Here is a 16,558-nt window from a genome sequence, read left to right on the forward strand (position 1 = left end):
ACTTCAGGCTTCAAGATATCCCTGTGATGCAAATAATACAAATAGAAACATCAGTGATCCTCAGTAGGCTTAATATGCCATGAAATACAGGACTTGGGTACAAAGGGAACTTATATGAAAAGTGGGGTTTCCAGTGATGTACCATATTAATTGCTTCTGTTAAGTTGTATGGTGTAATCTCTGGCTGCCTCCTAATATTGAGTTACTGAACCTAGGTCAGAACTAAGTAGAGCCTAACGTCAGCTGCATGCCATACATGAAGATGAAAGCCTACGACCTGTCCTTTAGTCTTCTACATAAACCTTTTTCTTCTAAAGCTCAAGAGAGATAAGATACCAAAAATATTTACAGTCAAAGCTGAATTAAAAAAAAAACAAAACCCAAGATGGTAAACATTTCATAAAATATGTACTTCTGGGGTTTTTTAATCTTAATTTTTTAACATTCAGTGTTAGTCTGAGAGGCTCTTGAATGTTTGTTGCTCCTTACTATGAAGTATTTCTATAAACATGCAAGATAAACTCTGAAGGCAATTACATTGAAAAATTTGACTCATTTCTAAACGTGTTATTTTCTTTTTTGTCCTTTTGTGAAGTCTGCAGTAGTTCTTCAGGACTGTTGTGTGTAATCTGTTGGTTCCAAGGCTTATGTTGCCTCCCAGGCCCTTAAGTATAGGGAGAGTTTGAGTATAAGCATATCCATGACAATTCCAAAGTTTTGGGAAACTTTACAGATTGCATAATCAATAAATGTGGTTTTAAATATAATTTTAGTTAACATTTGTGTGCTATGGTTTAGTTAACAAATTGTTCCAGCTGGAAACACTTCTTGAAACCAGCACAACTTTTTTCAGAGTGCTAAATTTGTTTCTAGCCAGTTGTTCTGGACAGATTAATCAGAAATAAGAAGTTTGGTCCCTCTGTGTGTGCTAATGAAGCATTTAGCCAGTCAGATGCCAGCCTGGACCTTGTTGCTCTGTCCAGAACCTGGCAGGACGCGATTTAGGTCAGGGCTTCTTTCACTGCAAGCTTCTGCCTCCTGAAAGGCTGGTGGCTCTGAGTTATTGTTAGTTCAGTTATTGTTAGTTGAAGGTGAAATAGCCAGCACCGACCACACTTAAATATAAAGAGCTGACTGTGAAACACCTCAGAGATCAGTATTGTTGCTATTTTACAGATATGAATTTAGATAATTGCCCAAGATTGTACAGATTCAGTGGTAAAACTTAAGAATAAAACTTGGTGCTGTTACAGCAAATGTTGCCTTTCAGTGTTGCTAGCAGAACATATAAAAGCTTTTATATGCTGTGACCATACCTGGTCACATACCTGGTATTGCCACCATACCTATCCTGAGAGAAGAGTATAACTGCCCACACAGATTAGGGTTAGAAGTCTAATCATGGCACATAAATACACTTGCTAGTGATAATATTGGGCATAATGGTTTTAGTAATTTATCGTTTTGACTTGCAAGAACTTGTTAACATATATGCTGTTGGCGCTCCATTCTTCCAGCATTTGGGCTTTCTGCTCAGAACAAGGAGGCTGCCTAGGAGGTGGAAGGACGGGCGAGTTTCAGCCCCAGCGGTCGGTGGGGTGTCCTTGAGCTCTGCCCAGCCTCACAGTGCGGCTGCACAACGACCAGCCGTGGTGCCAGTATGGGGGAGCAGTCAGGGCAAGTGCTGTTTAAGCTGGCACTGCCATACAGACTAAGAAGCAAGTTTTTTAATCTAAAAGCACATGGCAAGAAATTCAGAGGGATGTCCTACTGTAGATTAATGTATATGAACGCTACAGCTGAGGAAGAAAGATGAAAATGTCAACTTGCAGTTAGATAAACGGCATCCTGTTTTAAAAGTGATGTTCACTGACATTAGTGTACTTCTGGGATTATTTAGCATGTGCAACTTTAGTCAGAGCTTTATGCAGTATTTTATTTTATATATTCATAAAATTGGCTGTGCCCCTTTTTGTGTTTCAGGTTCTCTGGCACCTGGACATTTTTCGTCGCAGCTTCCGGCAAATAACAACGCACAAATGTATGGGTGATTCTTGCATCTTCTGTGCTCTTAAGGTAAAAGTTGGAAATAAATTAAAAACAATTTTTAAAAAAAATGAACAGAAATATTTCCCATATTTGATTAATATGCGTAATCGAACTTGCATCTGGAAATTTGTGAGAGCAAAGGTAAGTCTGATAGATACTGGCCCAAGACATTCATAGTACTGTTTTTAAAATGCGTTCAAGCCAATAAATTGTGAAAATACTGTACGTAAAGTTTCAGATACAAGGACTCTGATCAATGGAGTGCGGATCATTGTGAGCCTCCATGTTGTTTGAAAGATTAGTTCAGCCAGTAAAACATCAGTTTGCTTTGTTTTTTCTAATTTATCATTTGGTTTATAAATATCATACTATATACAGTTAGTATGCTCTTCAGAAGTTACCTTTCGTTCAGGGCTACTTTAAATGTCAGCATGGAGAAGGCCATTTAGCTTTAAGCCTTTCTGTTCAAAACTGTTGATTATGTAAGACTAAGAGGTATTTTCTACTGTAAATATTGATGTTTGCATTAAATGGCTGAGCTCTTTGTGGTCTCTGTTTTAAAAAACATCAATTCTGTTTGTAGATGCAGATACAATAACTGACTGTCATAGATGCTGCCTGGACAGTAAGATCTAGATGCTAGCTCTGATTCTGAGTACTGTTACGTACTTGAGTAAATTGTGCAATCCTACATCTCCATTTGTCTCTACCCATTAATTTTTAGCGCTTCTGGTTTTTTTTGTGCCCTCCTTTCTAAGTTTTTCTACTTCAATCCCACAGCTCCTTCTAACCTTATGGGAGAAATGGATGTGATGCAAACATGATGAAAATACCAGCTTTAATCTTCCTGAGCAGTGATTTTTCTTTCTGAAATTGGGATTGAGACGTTTTCTTTTATCACAAATGGGTTGTAAAATCCAACTAAATATTTAAATTCATTGTGGGAGAATTTATGGTGTCATGAATTCTGTGTGCAGTAATGAAAAGGACAGACAGCATGTCTTATAAATATGGCAAAATAGAGAGTGCAAGGTTTGAATTAAGATCATTTCAAGTTCACAGGCAATAGCTATCTTGCTACTGTTAAGTGACTTTACAGGTGCTCTGGTAGAGACAGGCTTGAAATGAGTTATCTAGTGAGTTTTTGGACTGTTGTTGAGGGGTTTTCCCTTGCAAAAGAACAGCGAAGAGGAGGCTATTAAGGCATGAAAGAAGATATGTAATTCCCTTCTGAAGGGAAATTTGTCTCAAGACGTATCTGTTGAAATGATGAGAGGTGATGATATTTACAGCAGTATCATCAGAAGAGGGTATAACAGTGGGTTAGGAGCAAGATAGCACATCTGAAGTGAGAAATACAGCTATCCAGACAAAGAAGAGATGGAGTATTAAATATACCCCCTTCTTTATAGGGAAGTGGCAAGACTTAGGCATGATCTGGTTTGAGTTCATTAAGTTCAGCGGGATAAATAATTTGAAGCTAATTCTTGGATCATGCCCTCAAGTATTGCCAAATGATTGTTGGCATTTTTTGGTAGCTGAGATGAGGACAGAAAGAAAAGATTTAGGAAATTATCATGAATGTAAGCTTTTGCTGTTCTGGGGTTTAACCTAACAGCAAGATATGGCAAGGAAATATCAGGAGATCAGACGGGTTCTGCCATTTGAATGAAATTAGACTGGACTCTGAGGCAGGGTTGAGAGGTTTTAGTGTAAAGATAATAGTTCAGTCTTTTTCTGAATAAGAGTACTGAAAAAGAGGAGGGCGGGAAAAAAAAAAAGATGTTATAGGAAAAAGGAGAGGATGAACCTTTGTGGAACTGGTATTGAAAGATGAACTCTGGACAAAGATACCTCCGGATTAGCAATACCAGTATGAGAGGGGAAAGCACTACAGTAAAACTGGAAGATGGCAGGATCTCTGGAATAGATGTATTAAAAGCAGACGCTGGGTTGAAGACTGTTTAGTTTTGTTGATAAAATCCTCGCTTTTGATGTCTTGCTGAAGTGTGCAGTATGCTATTATAAACTTGGAAGTGACAGGTAGAGTGGCAGAATTCACAAATTGTATGCCTGCAGCCATATGCTTATTTCTTAAATTAAGCAGCCTTTGAAAAAATTGCTGCTCTCTCTTCTTGCTCCCAGATATCTGCAAGGATTTTTTTGGTTTGTTTTCTGTCTGAAGTTCTTACCAATGCCATGCTTAGCCAGAAGGTGTTACAACCCTTAGTCTCCAACAAAGCTGTAACGTTGCACCAAATCCTCAAGAATTTTTGCACATTTTTAGAAAACTTGCATCTGGTTGTGTGCAGAATTCCTGTAGCTCACAAAACCCAATGTACAATGAAAAACTGAAGAAATGCATAAACAAGTAAAGAATTATCTGGACAAGTATTTCTGAATATGAGCAGTAACCGATACTTGACAAAGTAAATAAATGAATTCCAACTGGCTTTAATCCAAACCAAAATGTTAGTGTTTTCTCTATCTACAGTCTGTTCTTCATGGGAAATTTCAGTGTGTTCTACCCAAGCCTATTCCAGAACCTTCACAAAGTTTACAGACATCTATTGTGAAACTGTACAGAGAAAAAATACATAGAAATGTGTTTGTTAGAAGTTACAGAACTGTTTTACTCCTGGTTCCCTTATGTTCATAAAGCAACTCACAATGTTATGTTTTTCTCTGGGTGATATCATGACAAGTTTCCACCTTTATTAACTTGTGTAAAATGTTGATGTGTGTACATAAATATTTAAAAATTTTCCCCCATTTTTATCTTGTTATGAGGTCAAATAATATTATAAAGGTGAGTAATAAAGGGTGTCGCTTAACTCTTAAGTGAAATTGGGGATGCAAACCTCCTCTCATCCCCTGAAAAAAACCCAAACACCAGAAACATAGGCTGTCTTGCTTGAATGCAACTGAAGAGGTAGGGATACTAAATGATAAAAGTATGCAAAAGCGATAGCCCCAAACCATGGAGATTATCACATTCATCTTCATAAACTCCTTAAGCAGGCAGTAGAGGGGAAAAAAGGCTGTTTAAGGTATTTACTTGTTCTCTGCTGCCCTCTGGATCAGTGTTCTCAGACTGCTCTTTTTTTTTTTTTCCTCCTGTAAAAGTCTGGCTGTCTGGCACATACTGTGCGTAAACTTGTATAAGACAAATGTGATAACGTGCTTAATATGCACCTAATACTGCAAGCATCACCAAGAGCCTGTTTTGTGTCCCAGTGCAGCAGGATCATCCCTTCCCTTCCGAGCTCATCTCTTCCCCCCCCCCCCCCGCCCCAGCCCTCCCATCTGCTCTGGAAGCCTTTAACTGTTGTCCTGCCAGGGTAGTGCCAGCTTAGCCTCCAGGTCTTTGACATCCTCTTTCTCTTGAATCTTGCCTTAGGCTTTTCTAAGATGAGGGAGAAGATATGGCTGGATCCAGTGGGAACCCAAGAATTTGGAGCTCTTTATCATGCGAAAATCTCCCATTAGGGTCTGGGGAGAGGTAATTAGCCTTGCATGCTGTTAGGTGGATCTGCCCGAAATACCTGTCCCGACCAAGCAAGGAGGAGGCAGGAAGTGTTTACTCTTCTGCAAAGCATGCCGGCATGTTCAGATTCCAGCCTGGCCTGGGAAAGGGGCAGTACTTGGGGGGAAGAGTCTACGTTGTGTCCCCGCCTCCGCTCCAGGTTCCCTTCTCAAGATAACTCCTGTGTTGTCCAGAGAGGGTTCACGCTCTTCCCCTACTTTGAACCGTTGGTCTAAAGGCGACATTGTCTTCCCGTTGACTTTAGAGGAAGATAGTCTTCAATAAGCTAAATTTAGCCTTTGAATAATACCAAAGACGTTGTATTTTTTCCACACTTTTCTTGGCTTGCTGCAACTGTTTCTAGGGATTCTGATGTCATGCACATTATTTACTGTAAGTGTTCAGCTAGCTCTATAAATATTATTTGTAATTTTAAATTACTTTTATTTATAAAATGAGGGATCACAGGACAGTGATGTCATTCCTGATATCAAATCACATTTTATTTTTGCACTGCATTGAAAACATCCGTTGCACAAATTCTTCAAGTGGTTTTAAAACTTGTTGTGCTACCTGGCTACAAAATGAACCTTGAAATCATTCCAGACATACGTTCATTGGTTATTTTGAAGGAACTTTGCATCAACAGATAGAAAAAGACAAGGCAGAGCTGCAGACTCTGTGCTGGGATCCCAAACACTGTTCCTTAAGATGTGGCATTATTTAAGTGTTTTTTTTCAGAACACAAGCTGTCCTTACTGCTATGCGGTTTGCCTGCTGTAACACTGGAACAGCTTTTTGATTTATTATTAATGTTGAAGTCTACTGTGTTCTGTTTTATTTTCCTTTTTCTAGAGCCTGACTTTGCTTTGTTGTTTGTTTATCACAGCTGGAAGAAGGCAGGAAGGGGGAAATCCGTCCACTGTACTGAGCATGCCAGAGAGAGTTTGTTCTCCTTCCAGGGATTGTACTGGGAGCTCCATAGTGCCAGGATATAGGACAGAGTGTTTTTTGTAGTTTGCAAAGAAGAATGCTCTATTGATTGATAAATTCCAGTAGGGCTGGTCTTTTCTGTAATTTTGTCATGTGCAACAAAAGCAGGAAGAATGTGAATTTCTGTGTAGAAATTATGTTGTTTTCTAAGGTGAAAACTGAGAACAATAGGGTATTAGAGTGCTTCAAAGAAGTGGAATGACTATAGATCATGGTTCTGATTAGCCACTTGATTGAAATGGAGGTATTCGTTGTGAAAAGTTCATTATATGGTTGAGACAGTAATACGTTGGTTGCAAAGATTTCATTCTCGTTTTGTGCTTTTTTCCAAATTAGGATAGTATTTCAGGGTAAAACAGTAGTAAAAATACATAAAATAATTACTCTTATTGTTTAAACTTTTTTTTTCAGTTGGCATTGCCTGACAAATAAACTAGCAGCAAGTACAGTTTCCTGAATTAATAAACTGGTAATTGAAGCTTCCAAATAATGACTGCCTCTTTGGTCTTGATCAAGCAGTTAATAAATTGTCACCTAGTTGATGTGGACACTCTGTGATTTGGGTTTCTTTTCCTGACACCCTCCTAAACAAAACTTGCAGAAAGTATATTTTTATTTGATTTTGGTAGTAGCCAGGGGCGCCTGACTTTACAGTCTGTATTGGGGACCTATGTTAATGTTTAGGGCACAGTGTGAGTGAAAATGGAAGAGAGACTGTGAAAGAAAGGAATAATGGAAATCTAGGTTGATTGTTATCAGATTTGGAAGTTTGGAAAGAGATCCAAAGACACAAAACCAAATAGACCTAGAATTATTTGCACCCTTGAAGGCGAATGTAACATGAGGAAATGTGGGGAAGAAATGTGAGCTAGTGGAAATACTGTGGGTGGAGGCTGATGTGGTTGGGTAGGAGAAAAGTGATTTTAGCAGCCAGAATTTTTATTGAAACAGGTTGTTGTACTGAGTAAGAGGCTGCATCAGGAGAAGAGTGTGATGTTCTGGATGGGAGATCAGGTACTGTAGACAAGAAAAAAAAGTCCAATGAATGGAACGGAGTAAGAAGGGTATGCTATTGAAATGGAGAGAGTTTAAAAAAAAAAAAGGGGGAAAAAAATACTGTCATAACTGAGTGACAGCAAGAATAATATCGGTATGTTGAGCAGTGAGAGAAGGATGAGGATTGGCCATGTTAATATTTGTAGCTTTTGCTAAAAGGCAGAAACTGTTCATGTAGGGAATACTAAAGCGTTTGGGGGGGAACGTGTTTTGTTCTTTGAAAGAAACACCACACTGCCAGAGCTGCAGCGATATCCCCACCCAGAAGGAACTTCTGCACAATGCTGGAAGAGAATAATTAGTTCTCAGAAAGCTGCCAAGGACAGAACTCAAATTTACAGTGCATGGACACTGATCTGATTCAGTAGCTGTTGCCTGTTGTCTTCAGCCATCAATTTATTCTTACGCCAGCCTGCTTCTACATGCTTGATTAAAAAGTCATATGTGCATGTATATCAAATCTGGGGTTTGTTTCATCAGTATGGTTAGATACACATTGCAGATGTCAATTTACCCCAAATAAATTGAACACTTCTTTCCTAGGGAGAAAATGGATTCCAAACACTGTTAGAGATAATTTGGAGCAGATCTTGTAAACTATGGGGGGATTCACATGTATTTCAGTTTTCCAAATCTTTAAAATTTAAAAGAACTCTAAAATGTCAATCCCATGAATTACCTCAAAGAATAATTACTATCTTTATTCTCTAACCAAATGAAGAACAACTCGGTTTATGATCATGCATGTGAATTTTAGCATTCTGAAATGGAAAGCCAGGTTTTAACTTGAATAGTTGTATGATAAAGGTTCCTTGTCTCAAACCTGAGGTTGTTTTCCTTTGAAGCTTCAGAAAGTTTATGTTGATTCCCCACACTTCCCAAACTGGAGGAGATTATTTTGGGAGCCCACTGACTCTGCAAGCCCTTGTTCGGATGTATGTCAGAAGCCCAGACCTGTAGTAGAAAGGAGACGAAGCTTCCAGTTAGAAAACTAGGAAAAAACCTTCTGAATGGTAATAAGCCAAGTGAGGCCCTACAATAGATTGCCTGGGATGGTTAAGGAATTTCCAGATTTGGATGCCTCTGAGAGCAAGCTGGCGAAAGATCAACTATGTAATTGTAGTTGATCTTGACTTAGTACTTGGGGAAGGACTAGGCACAACTAGATGGACTTTGGCAATTTATTCCTCTTAAAGAACGCTTGTGCTTCCTAATTCTGCTGTCTCTGCTACCCTTTCCAGACCTTTGAAGATCTGTAGGGAAGGGGATATGGAGGGAGATGGGCTTCTTTTTTATATAGACCTCAGCAATGCAGTGCAACTAGAAGATATACTTCCAATCTGAAAAATCCCTTGCTCATGCTGTTCTTTGTCTTGGCTCGTAGACTTACCAACATGCCAAGAATAGGTCATCAGTGTAGAAATCAAAGTGCTGCTGCTAATACAATATTAGTAATTGCTCAGATTTTAAGTTAAGCTAACTTTTTTTTGTTCTGCATTCTTGATTTTAGTTACTGAAAACTGGTAAAATAGGAGCGACTTCCCTTGCTTGTGAGGCTTTTAGCCGTATCTTTTCATATTGTTGCTGCTGTGAGGGATACGCTCATTTGTGTTCGAATGTAGTCATTGAGAGAGATCATCAGTGTGGTGAATACACTGAAGGGGTTTTCACTATCTTGAAATTCAGGTGAAGAAGTTTTTGAAAGAGAACAAATTTTGAATGTTTCATATATAAAGTTCTCATTAAGTTCCAGAAGCACTTGGAGAAAAGGTGTCATGAAAACTCCTGGGGCAGAATCAGCAGTGCTTTCCTGGTCTGCACCCAGCTGGCTTTCAGACCTGTATATGGAACAAATGTGTTAGTGATTAACAGTATCACTCAAGGGCAAGACCTGAAATTAAGGAGAGAGATCTGACTGAGATAACTTAAAGTGATGAAACTGCAGGAAATGCCATACCTTGTCCATCTAAGGCTGAGAGACAAGAAAGACCTGTTCTGAAGGTGAACAAAGAACCTGTCTTTGTGTTCAAAGTGCTTTTGACTCCATTTGAGGTGCTTTTGGGACTTTCTACAAGCACCGTGTTCCAATGTGCTCTAAACTGCACTGTGCAATGACATGATAAGATTTGATCTTTATTAGATTAAAATGCACGATTACTCACTGGTTTAAAGACTTTTTTTTTTTTCCCCCCCTCGTAATCTAAATAAGACTATACCATTGTGTGCTATGTCATTACAAATGTTAGGAAACATTCTTCTATATAATATTGGGATCTTTTACTTCCTGATTTTACATATTAGAATTCTTCACAGAATTCTTTGATGTTACTGAATTATTTTTGTTCTGTGGTTGTGGTAACAGATGTCACAGTTTTCTGCTGTTTATATTTAATGAGAGTTTTTTAGTTTTAATTGTGAAGGCTGTAATTATTTTGTGATGCTAAAAAGAATTTAAAATGCAGGATCTTGTGGAAAACAGTTGCTTATAATCATCAGGATCACTTTTTCCTTACAGGATCTCTTTATGTTAACTAGTAGGTATGTTAACAGGTAAAAAAATAAAGTATATTAGGGTAAAAAAATAAAGTATACTATTTCTTTAAAGACGGAAATTTAAAATAAGAGTTTCAGTTTGCTTGCTTGCTTCTCCTTTTACCTATTTTGGAGCCTGCATTGGTTCTCTCCTCCCCGCCAAGAGTGCAGAGCCATTTCAGAGCTCTCATTGAAGCAAACTGGGTCCTGTCCATCAGTTCCCTGCAGTGGGGTTGCGTGCCAGTCGCTAGGCGAGTGTCTCAGTTTCTAGATCTATGAAGCGAGATTGATGATAACCAGAAGAAACACATTTCTAAAGCACAGTTGTGAATATTTTCAAGTGCTCTTAAATTATTTAATGTAAAGTGCTGAAGCAGGATGGAACTATGTTTCACTACTTTTTTTTTTTGAGGTCCACTGAAATGAGAAAATTTACTAATGAAACTTGCTCTGTTATCAGTGGCAGAAATGGGGATCAAGGTTGTTAAGTACAGAGACTTTGTCATTCTTTCCATTTTTATGTATGTATATATAAAAGGTAACTGAGGAGAGGTATTGGCTGTAATTCATGAAGTGTGAGACTGCCTCACAGCCTTCTCTTCATTACCACTTTCCTCATCATTATTTGATACTCTAATAAAGGCAATATTAGAAGAGCTATGGGCTTCAGCACAGTGGGCCCTCACCCATGAATGAGCACCATAAGGACTACCAAAATAAAAATAGCAGTAAAGAGCGATGGGCATTTTACATCTATATTAGTAATATGTCAACACTAGAAATTGTACCATTTCTACGGCCAGAAATGGCAGGGGCATGGAGGTTGGTTTGCTAGCTGTGCAGTGACAGCTGTCTTCTGCACTCTTTCAGCTTCCTCAGAGCAGCCGAGACTGCAGAGTTTGGCAAACCTTCTCCCAGTTTACCTGCTCATTTCCCAATAAGAAACAAATAAGAAAACTAGTTAAAGGAGAGAAAGATTCACATTATTTATTTGCAATTAATATAGATCCTAAGTATGCTGGGGAGAAGCTTTCTGTAATTAAGGGAGGAAGTGATCCATGAATCAACATCGCTACAGATTCTCAGTATAGATTTGAAAGAAAGCCAAACAGACAAACCAGTTTGAGGCTGGCTTTCTCCTTGTTTGACTAAGTTTAGAAGGCAGAAAAGCCAAGTGGTGCACAACTGAAGATGATCCTTTTTTTCTCTTGCAGTAAGAATAGAGCTTTTCTGCAGTCTTTAGGGAAATTGTGAGGAATGGTTTATAGGAAAGGACAAGCAGAATTTTGAGATTGACACTGATGAAGATGGTTGCCTGTCATATGAAATGAGGTAGAAAGTAGAGCAGCATGGTGATGGAGACAGAATGGTCTTGTATGAAAATAAGGGCTAGAAGTTTTTACTTAAACTGAGGATCTTGCATACAGAATTATGTTCCTGTTTTTGTAGGAGGACACAATGAAAGTTAAATAACTGTTCAGAAGATCTTTTGGGTATCTTGCACACACATGTACACGCATACACGCACACACAAGATAAAAGTGAGTTTTTAATCAGTTGGGAATATGTACTGAACTTTCATGCATACAACCCACGCTTTAGAAAATAATGCGTCTTTATAGAACTACTCGTCCTTGCATATAACTACCCAGATGACCTGTGAGTTAGTTATGAAAATGCAGGTTTATGGCAACAAGTAAACAGTTGGCCATGCATAGGAACTGCTATTCATGTTGTGCCTTTTCCCTCCTGCATGCTGACCCCAAAATCATCTGATTCTTACCCACTTCTTGGACTTACTGGAAGGTAAATTCCTTAAAGAGTGCAAGCAGCAGGTTGTGGCTGTTTAAGGGCTAAGACATTTGGAAAAAGTTGCTTGAAAGAGGAAAGAAGGCGGCATGTGTAAGAAGAAAGCTACCGAGATGGGAGTAAAAAAGTGAACTGGAGAGGGAGAAATAGGAATAAAAAGTGAGGAAGTTTTGTTGTCCATTGTATTTGCTTCAGGAATCAAATTTGGAGGAAGATCCAAGGGGGATTGGCACTGAGGGAAATTTACCCCAAAGCTTCCCACCCTCCCTTGGATATGTGAAAGGAAAGGAAGGAATACACAAAGGTGCATATGATTTCAAAGGAGGAACTTTTAGGATTTTCTCTTGTAGTCTCTGTACAATACAAATATCTGTGTGTTGCTTGATCAAAGTGAGTTAAAGGTTTTCTGTTTGTTTTCAGATAGCTTGAGTCATGTTTTGAAAATACAGTAACTTAACTATCTTTTTGTTTTCTTACTAGAGTATCTTCAACCAGTTTCAATGTAGCAGCGAGAAGGTACTGCCTTCTGATGCCCTGCGCACTGCTCTTGCAAAGACATTTCAGGATGAGCAACGCTTCCAGCTGGGCATCATGGATGATGCCGCTGAATGTTTTGTGAGTATAACTGAAAGATGGTTTGAAAGGCATAGATGTGAACCCCCACTACACAGTCTTCCCCCCCACCCCCATTCCTCCCCATATTCCAACAAACCTTGCATGTGTTGACTGGAAAAGTCCACAGAGATATCCCCAAGCTTGAAGTGATCCAGTGGGGAACCAGCATTTGGCTTGAGAGTCATCGCTAATGATTTTGAAATGGAAACATCAATGTTATCCATTTTTACAGTTGCTTTTCCATATGTACTGCTTGCAGGCTCAAGTGTGTCTTGGATATGAATTGTAAAAAAAAAAAAAAAAAAAAAAAAAAAAAAATTGCACTGAAAGAATGATCCAGGATTCTAGTTTTAAGGATCACCGCAAAAGGGTGAAAGGACATTTTGTTTGCCAGTTATTCTGAAATCATGTTTTCACAAACTCTAAGGGAAAGTAATAAATAAATAAACCAAACACAATCCAACACAGTTGTTTATGTTTGTAAGTTGAGATAAGCAACAGTAAAATGGATCAACTCCAAATATTTCTGTTGCTGTATTTGTAAACCATCTGACAATTTTTTTTAGGCTGGTTATCTCACCAGTGTGGTCGGGAGATGGCTTTTACACAAATCTTACATCCCTAGGTTTACCCACCTGCTTTCTTTTTATACGCAAACTCTTTCTTGGCATCCATTATGTTAAGATTTTATTCTTACCCACATTTCCTCCTTTTCCTTCTTCACTCTCCTAAATTTCCTTAACTTAATTAGGAGGTATTTTTGTCTTGCTGACCTATTGGCTGCTTCCCGTTTTGGAAATTGTAGTGTCCATAGGGTGGCCCAAATGTGTTTGTATCCTGCTTGGTTGTTAACAAAGATGTTAATTCTTAACCAAAGTACAAACATACTGGATTTACTGCTGCAAGGTAAAACTTCTCTCAGGTTAAGCACCTATCAGAGGTGCTAAATCTTTCATTTCCTATACCTACCTAATTTGACATTTGCAATGTAAGAGATCATAGAAATGGGATAAATGCATCTGGTTGACAGCCGGCTGAACATGAGCCGGCAGTGTGCCCAGGCGGCCAAGAAGGCCAATGGCATCCTGGCCTGTATCAGAAATAGTGTGGCCAGCAGGAGTAGGGAAGTGATCGTGCCCCTGTACTCGGCACTGGTGAGGCCGCACCTCGAATACTGTGTTCAGTTTTGGGCCCCTCACTACAAGAAGGACATTGAGGTGCTGGAGCGTGTCCAGAGAAGGGCAACAAAGCTGGTGAAGGGTCTGGAGAACAAGTCTGATGAGGAGCGGCTGAGGGAACTGGGGTTGTTTAGCGTGGAGAAAAGGAGGCTGAGGGGAGACCTCATCGCTCTCTACAACTCCCTGAAAGGAGGTTGTAGCGAGGTGGGTGTCGGTCTCTTCTCCCAAGTAACAAGTGATAGCACGAGAGGAAATGGCCTCAAGTTGCGCCAGGGAAGGTTTAGATTGGATGTAAGGAAAAATTTCTTTACTGAAAGAGTGGCTAAACATTGGAAGAGGCTGCCCAGGGAAGTGGCTGAGTCACCATCCCTGGAGGTATTTAAAAGACGTGTAGCTGAGGCGCTTAGGGACATGGTTTAGTGGGCATGGTGGTGTTGGGTTGACAGTTGGACTTGATGATCTTAGAGGTCTTTTCCACCTTTAATGATTCTATGATTCTATGCTATCGCTATTATAGTTCTTCTCTTAAACTAAGTGGACTGATAATGGGCTTATGATAACCCAACATATCCTGTGTTTGCAGAATACTTATATAGCAAAATAGTATAGTTTAATGAGCTCGCTTAAAATGGAAATACATCATACCAATAAAGCCTCAAAGTGAAATAAATTACATCAGCCTACACAGGAGCCCCTGTGAGCACAGTTATGTCAAATCATTGTATGCAGTCCAGCACTTGAACAGAGTTCTGTATGTAGTAGAACGTGGGAACTTTTGATTTAGTTTCTTCCTTGAGAAAGCTAATCTAAATAGCCCATCTAATACTGCTGTGGGATTCCCCACAAGCAGGCATGTTAGGTTAACCGTACTGGCACAAGGACAGTTAAAATGGATACAAGTTCTCTTTTGAGGTTAAGCTTTAAGACAGAGATAATTCCATAGCTTTTCATTTAGTTAACCTTTTCAGCCCTAAAGGCAGAGATTTAATTTAAATGGCAGAAGTGCTTAGATTCTAAAGTTCAAGGGAAATTGTACGAGGTCAGAGCTATTTTGCTTAATAATTAATCTTGACTTGCTATTGCAGGCCTATAAACCATCCAGGCAGCTCATAATGATAGTGAAAAGTGTGCTGCTGGGAGAGGTGTTAGTAGACTTCTGGCACCCCCAGAGTAATGTTGGCAACAGTGGGAGGAGAGGAGGGCTTAGGACAAGAACTCATGGGAACTTGAAAAGAGATGGAGTTGTCTGAAATAATATCTAGAAAATGTTCAGTGCTTTTGTTTCATGCAGAATTTAGTCTGCCTCTTCATTTATTAGTTCTCCCCCTTTTTGATAGAATGTAGATTATTTGACATATTTCAAAGCCCTTGTGGAATATAGACGTTGATTCGGGTTACTTTGTGTTGATGAGGAGAAGTTAGTGGCAACCCAGTGATTTTAAAACTGCAGAGCTGCTCTGCCCGTTACATTTGGTCAAATCCGTTGATGCTTGAGAATTGGACAGAATCATCAGTGACAGAATTTTCAGCTGTGCTAGTAAATAAAATAAATGGTTACCTGACATAGCATTTCAAATCAGAAGTGGTAGCCATTTTTTTTATACCAAAGAAATGCCAACTTCTTTGTTTTCTAAGCAACTTTAAAAAATTTGCAGGAGCCTTCTGCCTCTATAAATAACGCTTATAACGTTATTGCATCTGACATGCTTTTGTGATTTATATTTTAACTTTTGTCTACATTTGAAAAGATCTAATGGTTTTTTTTGCTTCTCTCTTTGGCTAGGAAAACCTGTTAATGCGAATTCACTTCCACATTGCAGATGAGACAAAGGAAGATATTTGCACTGCACCACATTGTGTTTCCCATCAGAAGTTTGCGATGACCTTGTTTGAACAGGTGAGGTAATGATACATGCTTTATACAAATCACCAGTTCTCAGGTTTCAAATTTACACTCCTAAGACATGCATTGCCATGGTAAAAAAGATACAAGCAGAAGCGTTGCTGTGGAAATACCTGTTTAATCTTGTCAATGTATTATGTTTTCTTTCTCTTTAGTGTGTTTGTACCAGCTGTGGTGCCACTTCTGACCCGTTACCTTTCATCCAGATGGTACATTATATTTCTACAACCTCACTCTGGTGAGTTGAGATTTTTACAGGGAAGAAAACTTCTCTTTTTTTTATACTGGTATTGCAGTTTGATCTTTACCTTCACAAGATTAAACGTCCAGAACATGGTTTTTTCAAAGTTGGTGGAGCTTTGATAACTATGATAAAGAACATGAGAATTTAGTGGAGCAGAAGATATCTATTTATGCACGGATCAGTGTGTCTACTTGTTTATGATTCTGAATCTGACAACTGTAGTGGCAAGGACTCGTGTACGTTTTGAAAGACCTTAATATGTGAGCAGGTAAGTTAAGAAGCAAGATAAGAAAAATAAAAAATAATTTATGCTGGAAAGGACCTTTGGACATCTACTCCATCCTCCTGTTCAAAGCAGGGCTAACTTCAAAGCTAGATCAGGCTGCTTGGGGATTTGTGCAGCTGAGTTTTGAAAACGTTCAAGGACAGAAATTCCATGACTTCTCTGGACTGCCTGTTCCAGTGCTTAACCACTCGGTCTGAAATTTTTTTTTCCCTTATATCCAGTCAGAATTTTCCTTTCTGCATCTTTTGCCTCTTGTCCTTCCTCTGTTCGCCTCTGCAAAGAGTCTGGCTTATGTTCAGCTTGTCTACCAGCTATCTGCGATGTTGCTCCTCAGCCACTCGGTGCCCAGCCAGTACTGCTGCACTGC

At 39.1% G+C, this 16,558-nt stretch overlaps 1 protein-coding gene across 7 annotated transcripts in view; it reads left to right on the forward strand.

The window, feature by feature from the left end:
* The window catches only part of USP54 (ubiquitin specific peptidase 54), a 108,243-nt gene that overhangs the window by 54,816 nt on the left and 36,869 nt on the right, over window positions 1–16,558 (forward strand). For all 7 annotated transcript variants that reach the window (XM_076338514.1, XM_076338512.1, XM_076338519.1 and 4 more), the window contains exons 3-6: window positions 1,984–2,076; window positions 12,446–12,580; window positions 15,542–15,655; window positions 15,817–15,899. In XM_076338514.1, coding sequence (XP_076194629.1) covers window positions 1,984–2,076; window positions 12,446–12,580; window positions 15,542–15,655; window positions 15,817–15,899 — 425 coding nt within the window. The remainder of the gene's footprint in view (window positions 1–1,983; window positions 2,077–12,445; window positions 12,581–15,541; window positions 15,656–15,816; window positions 15,900–16,558) is intronic.

This window comes from Aptenodytes patagonicus, chromosome 5 (assembly GCF_965638725.1).
Source record: "Aptenodytes patagonicus chromosome 5, bAptPat1.pri.cur, whole genome shotgun sequence".
Classification (NCBI taxonomy): Eukaryota; Metazoa; Chordata; class Aves; order Sphenisciformes; family Spheniscidae; genus Aptenodytes; species Aptenodytes patagonicus.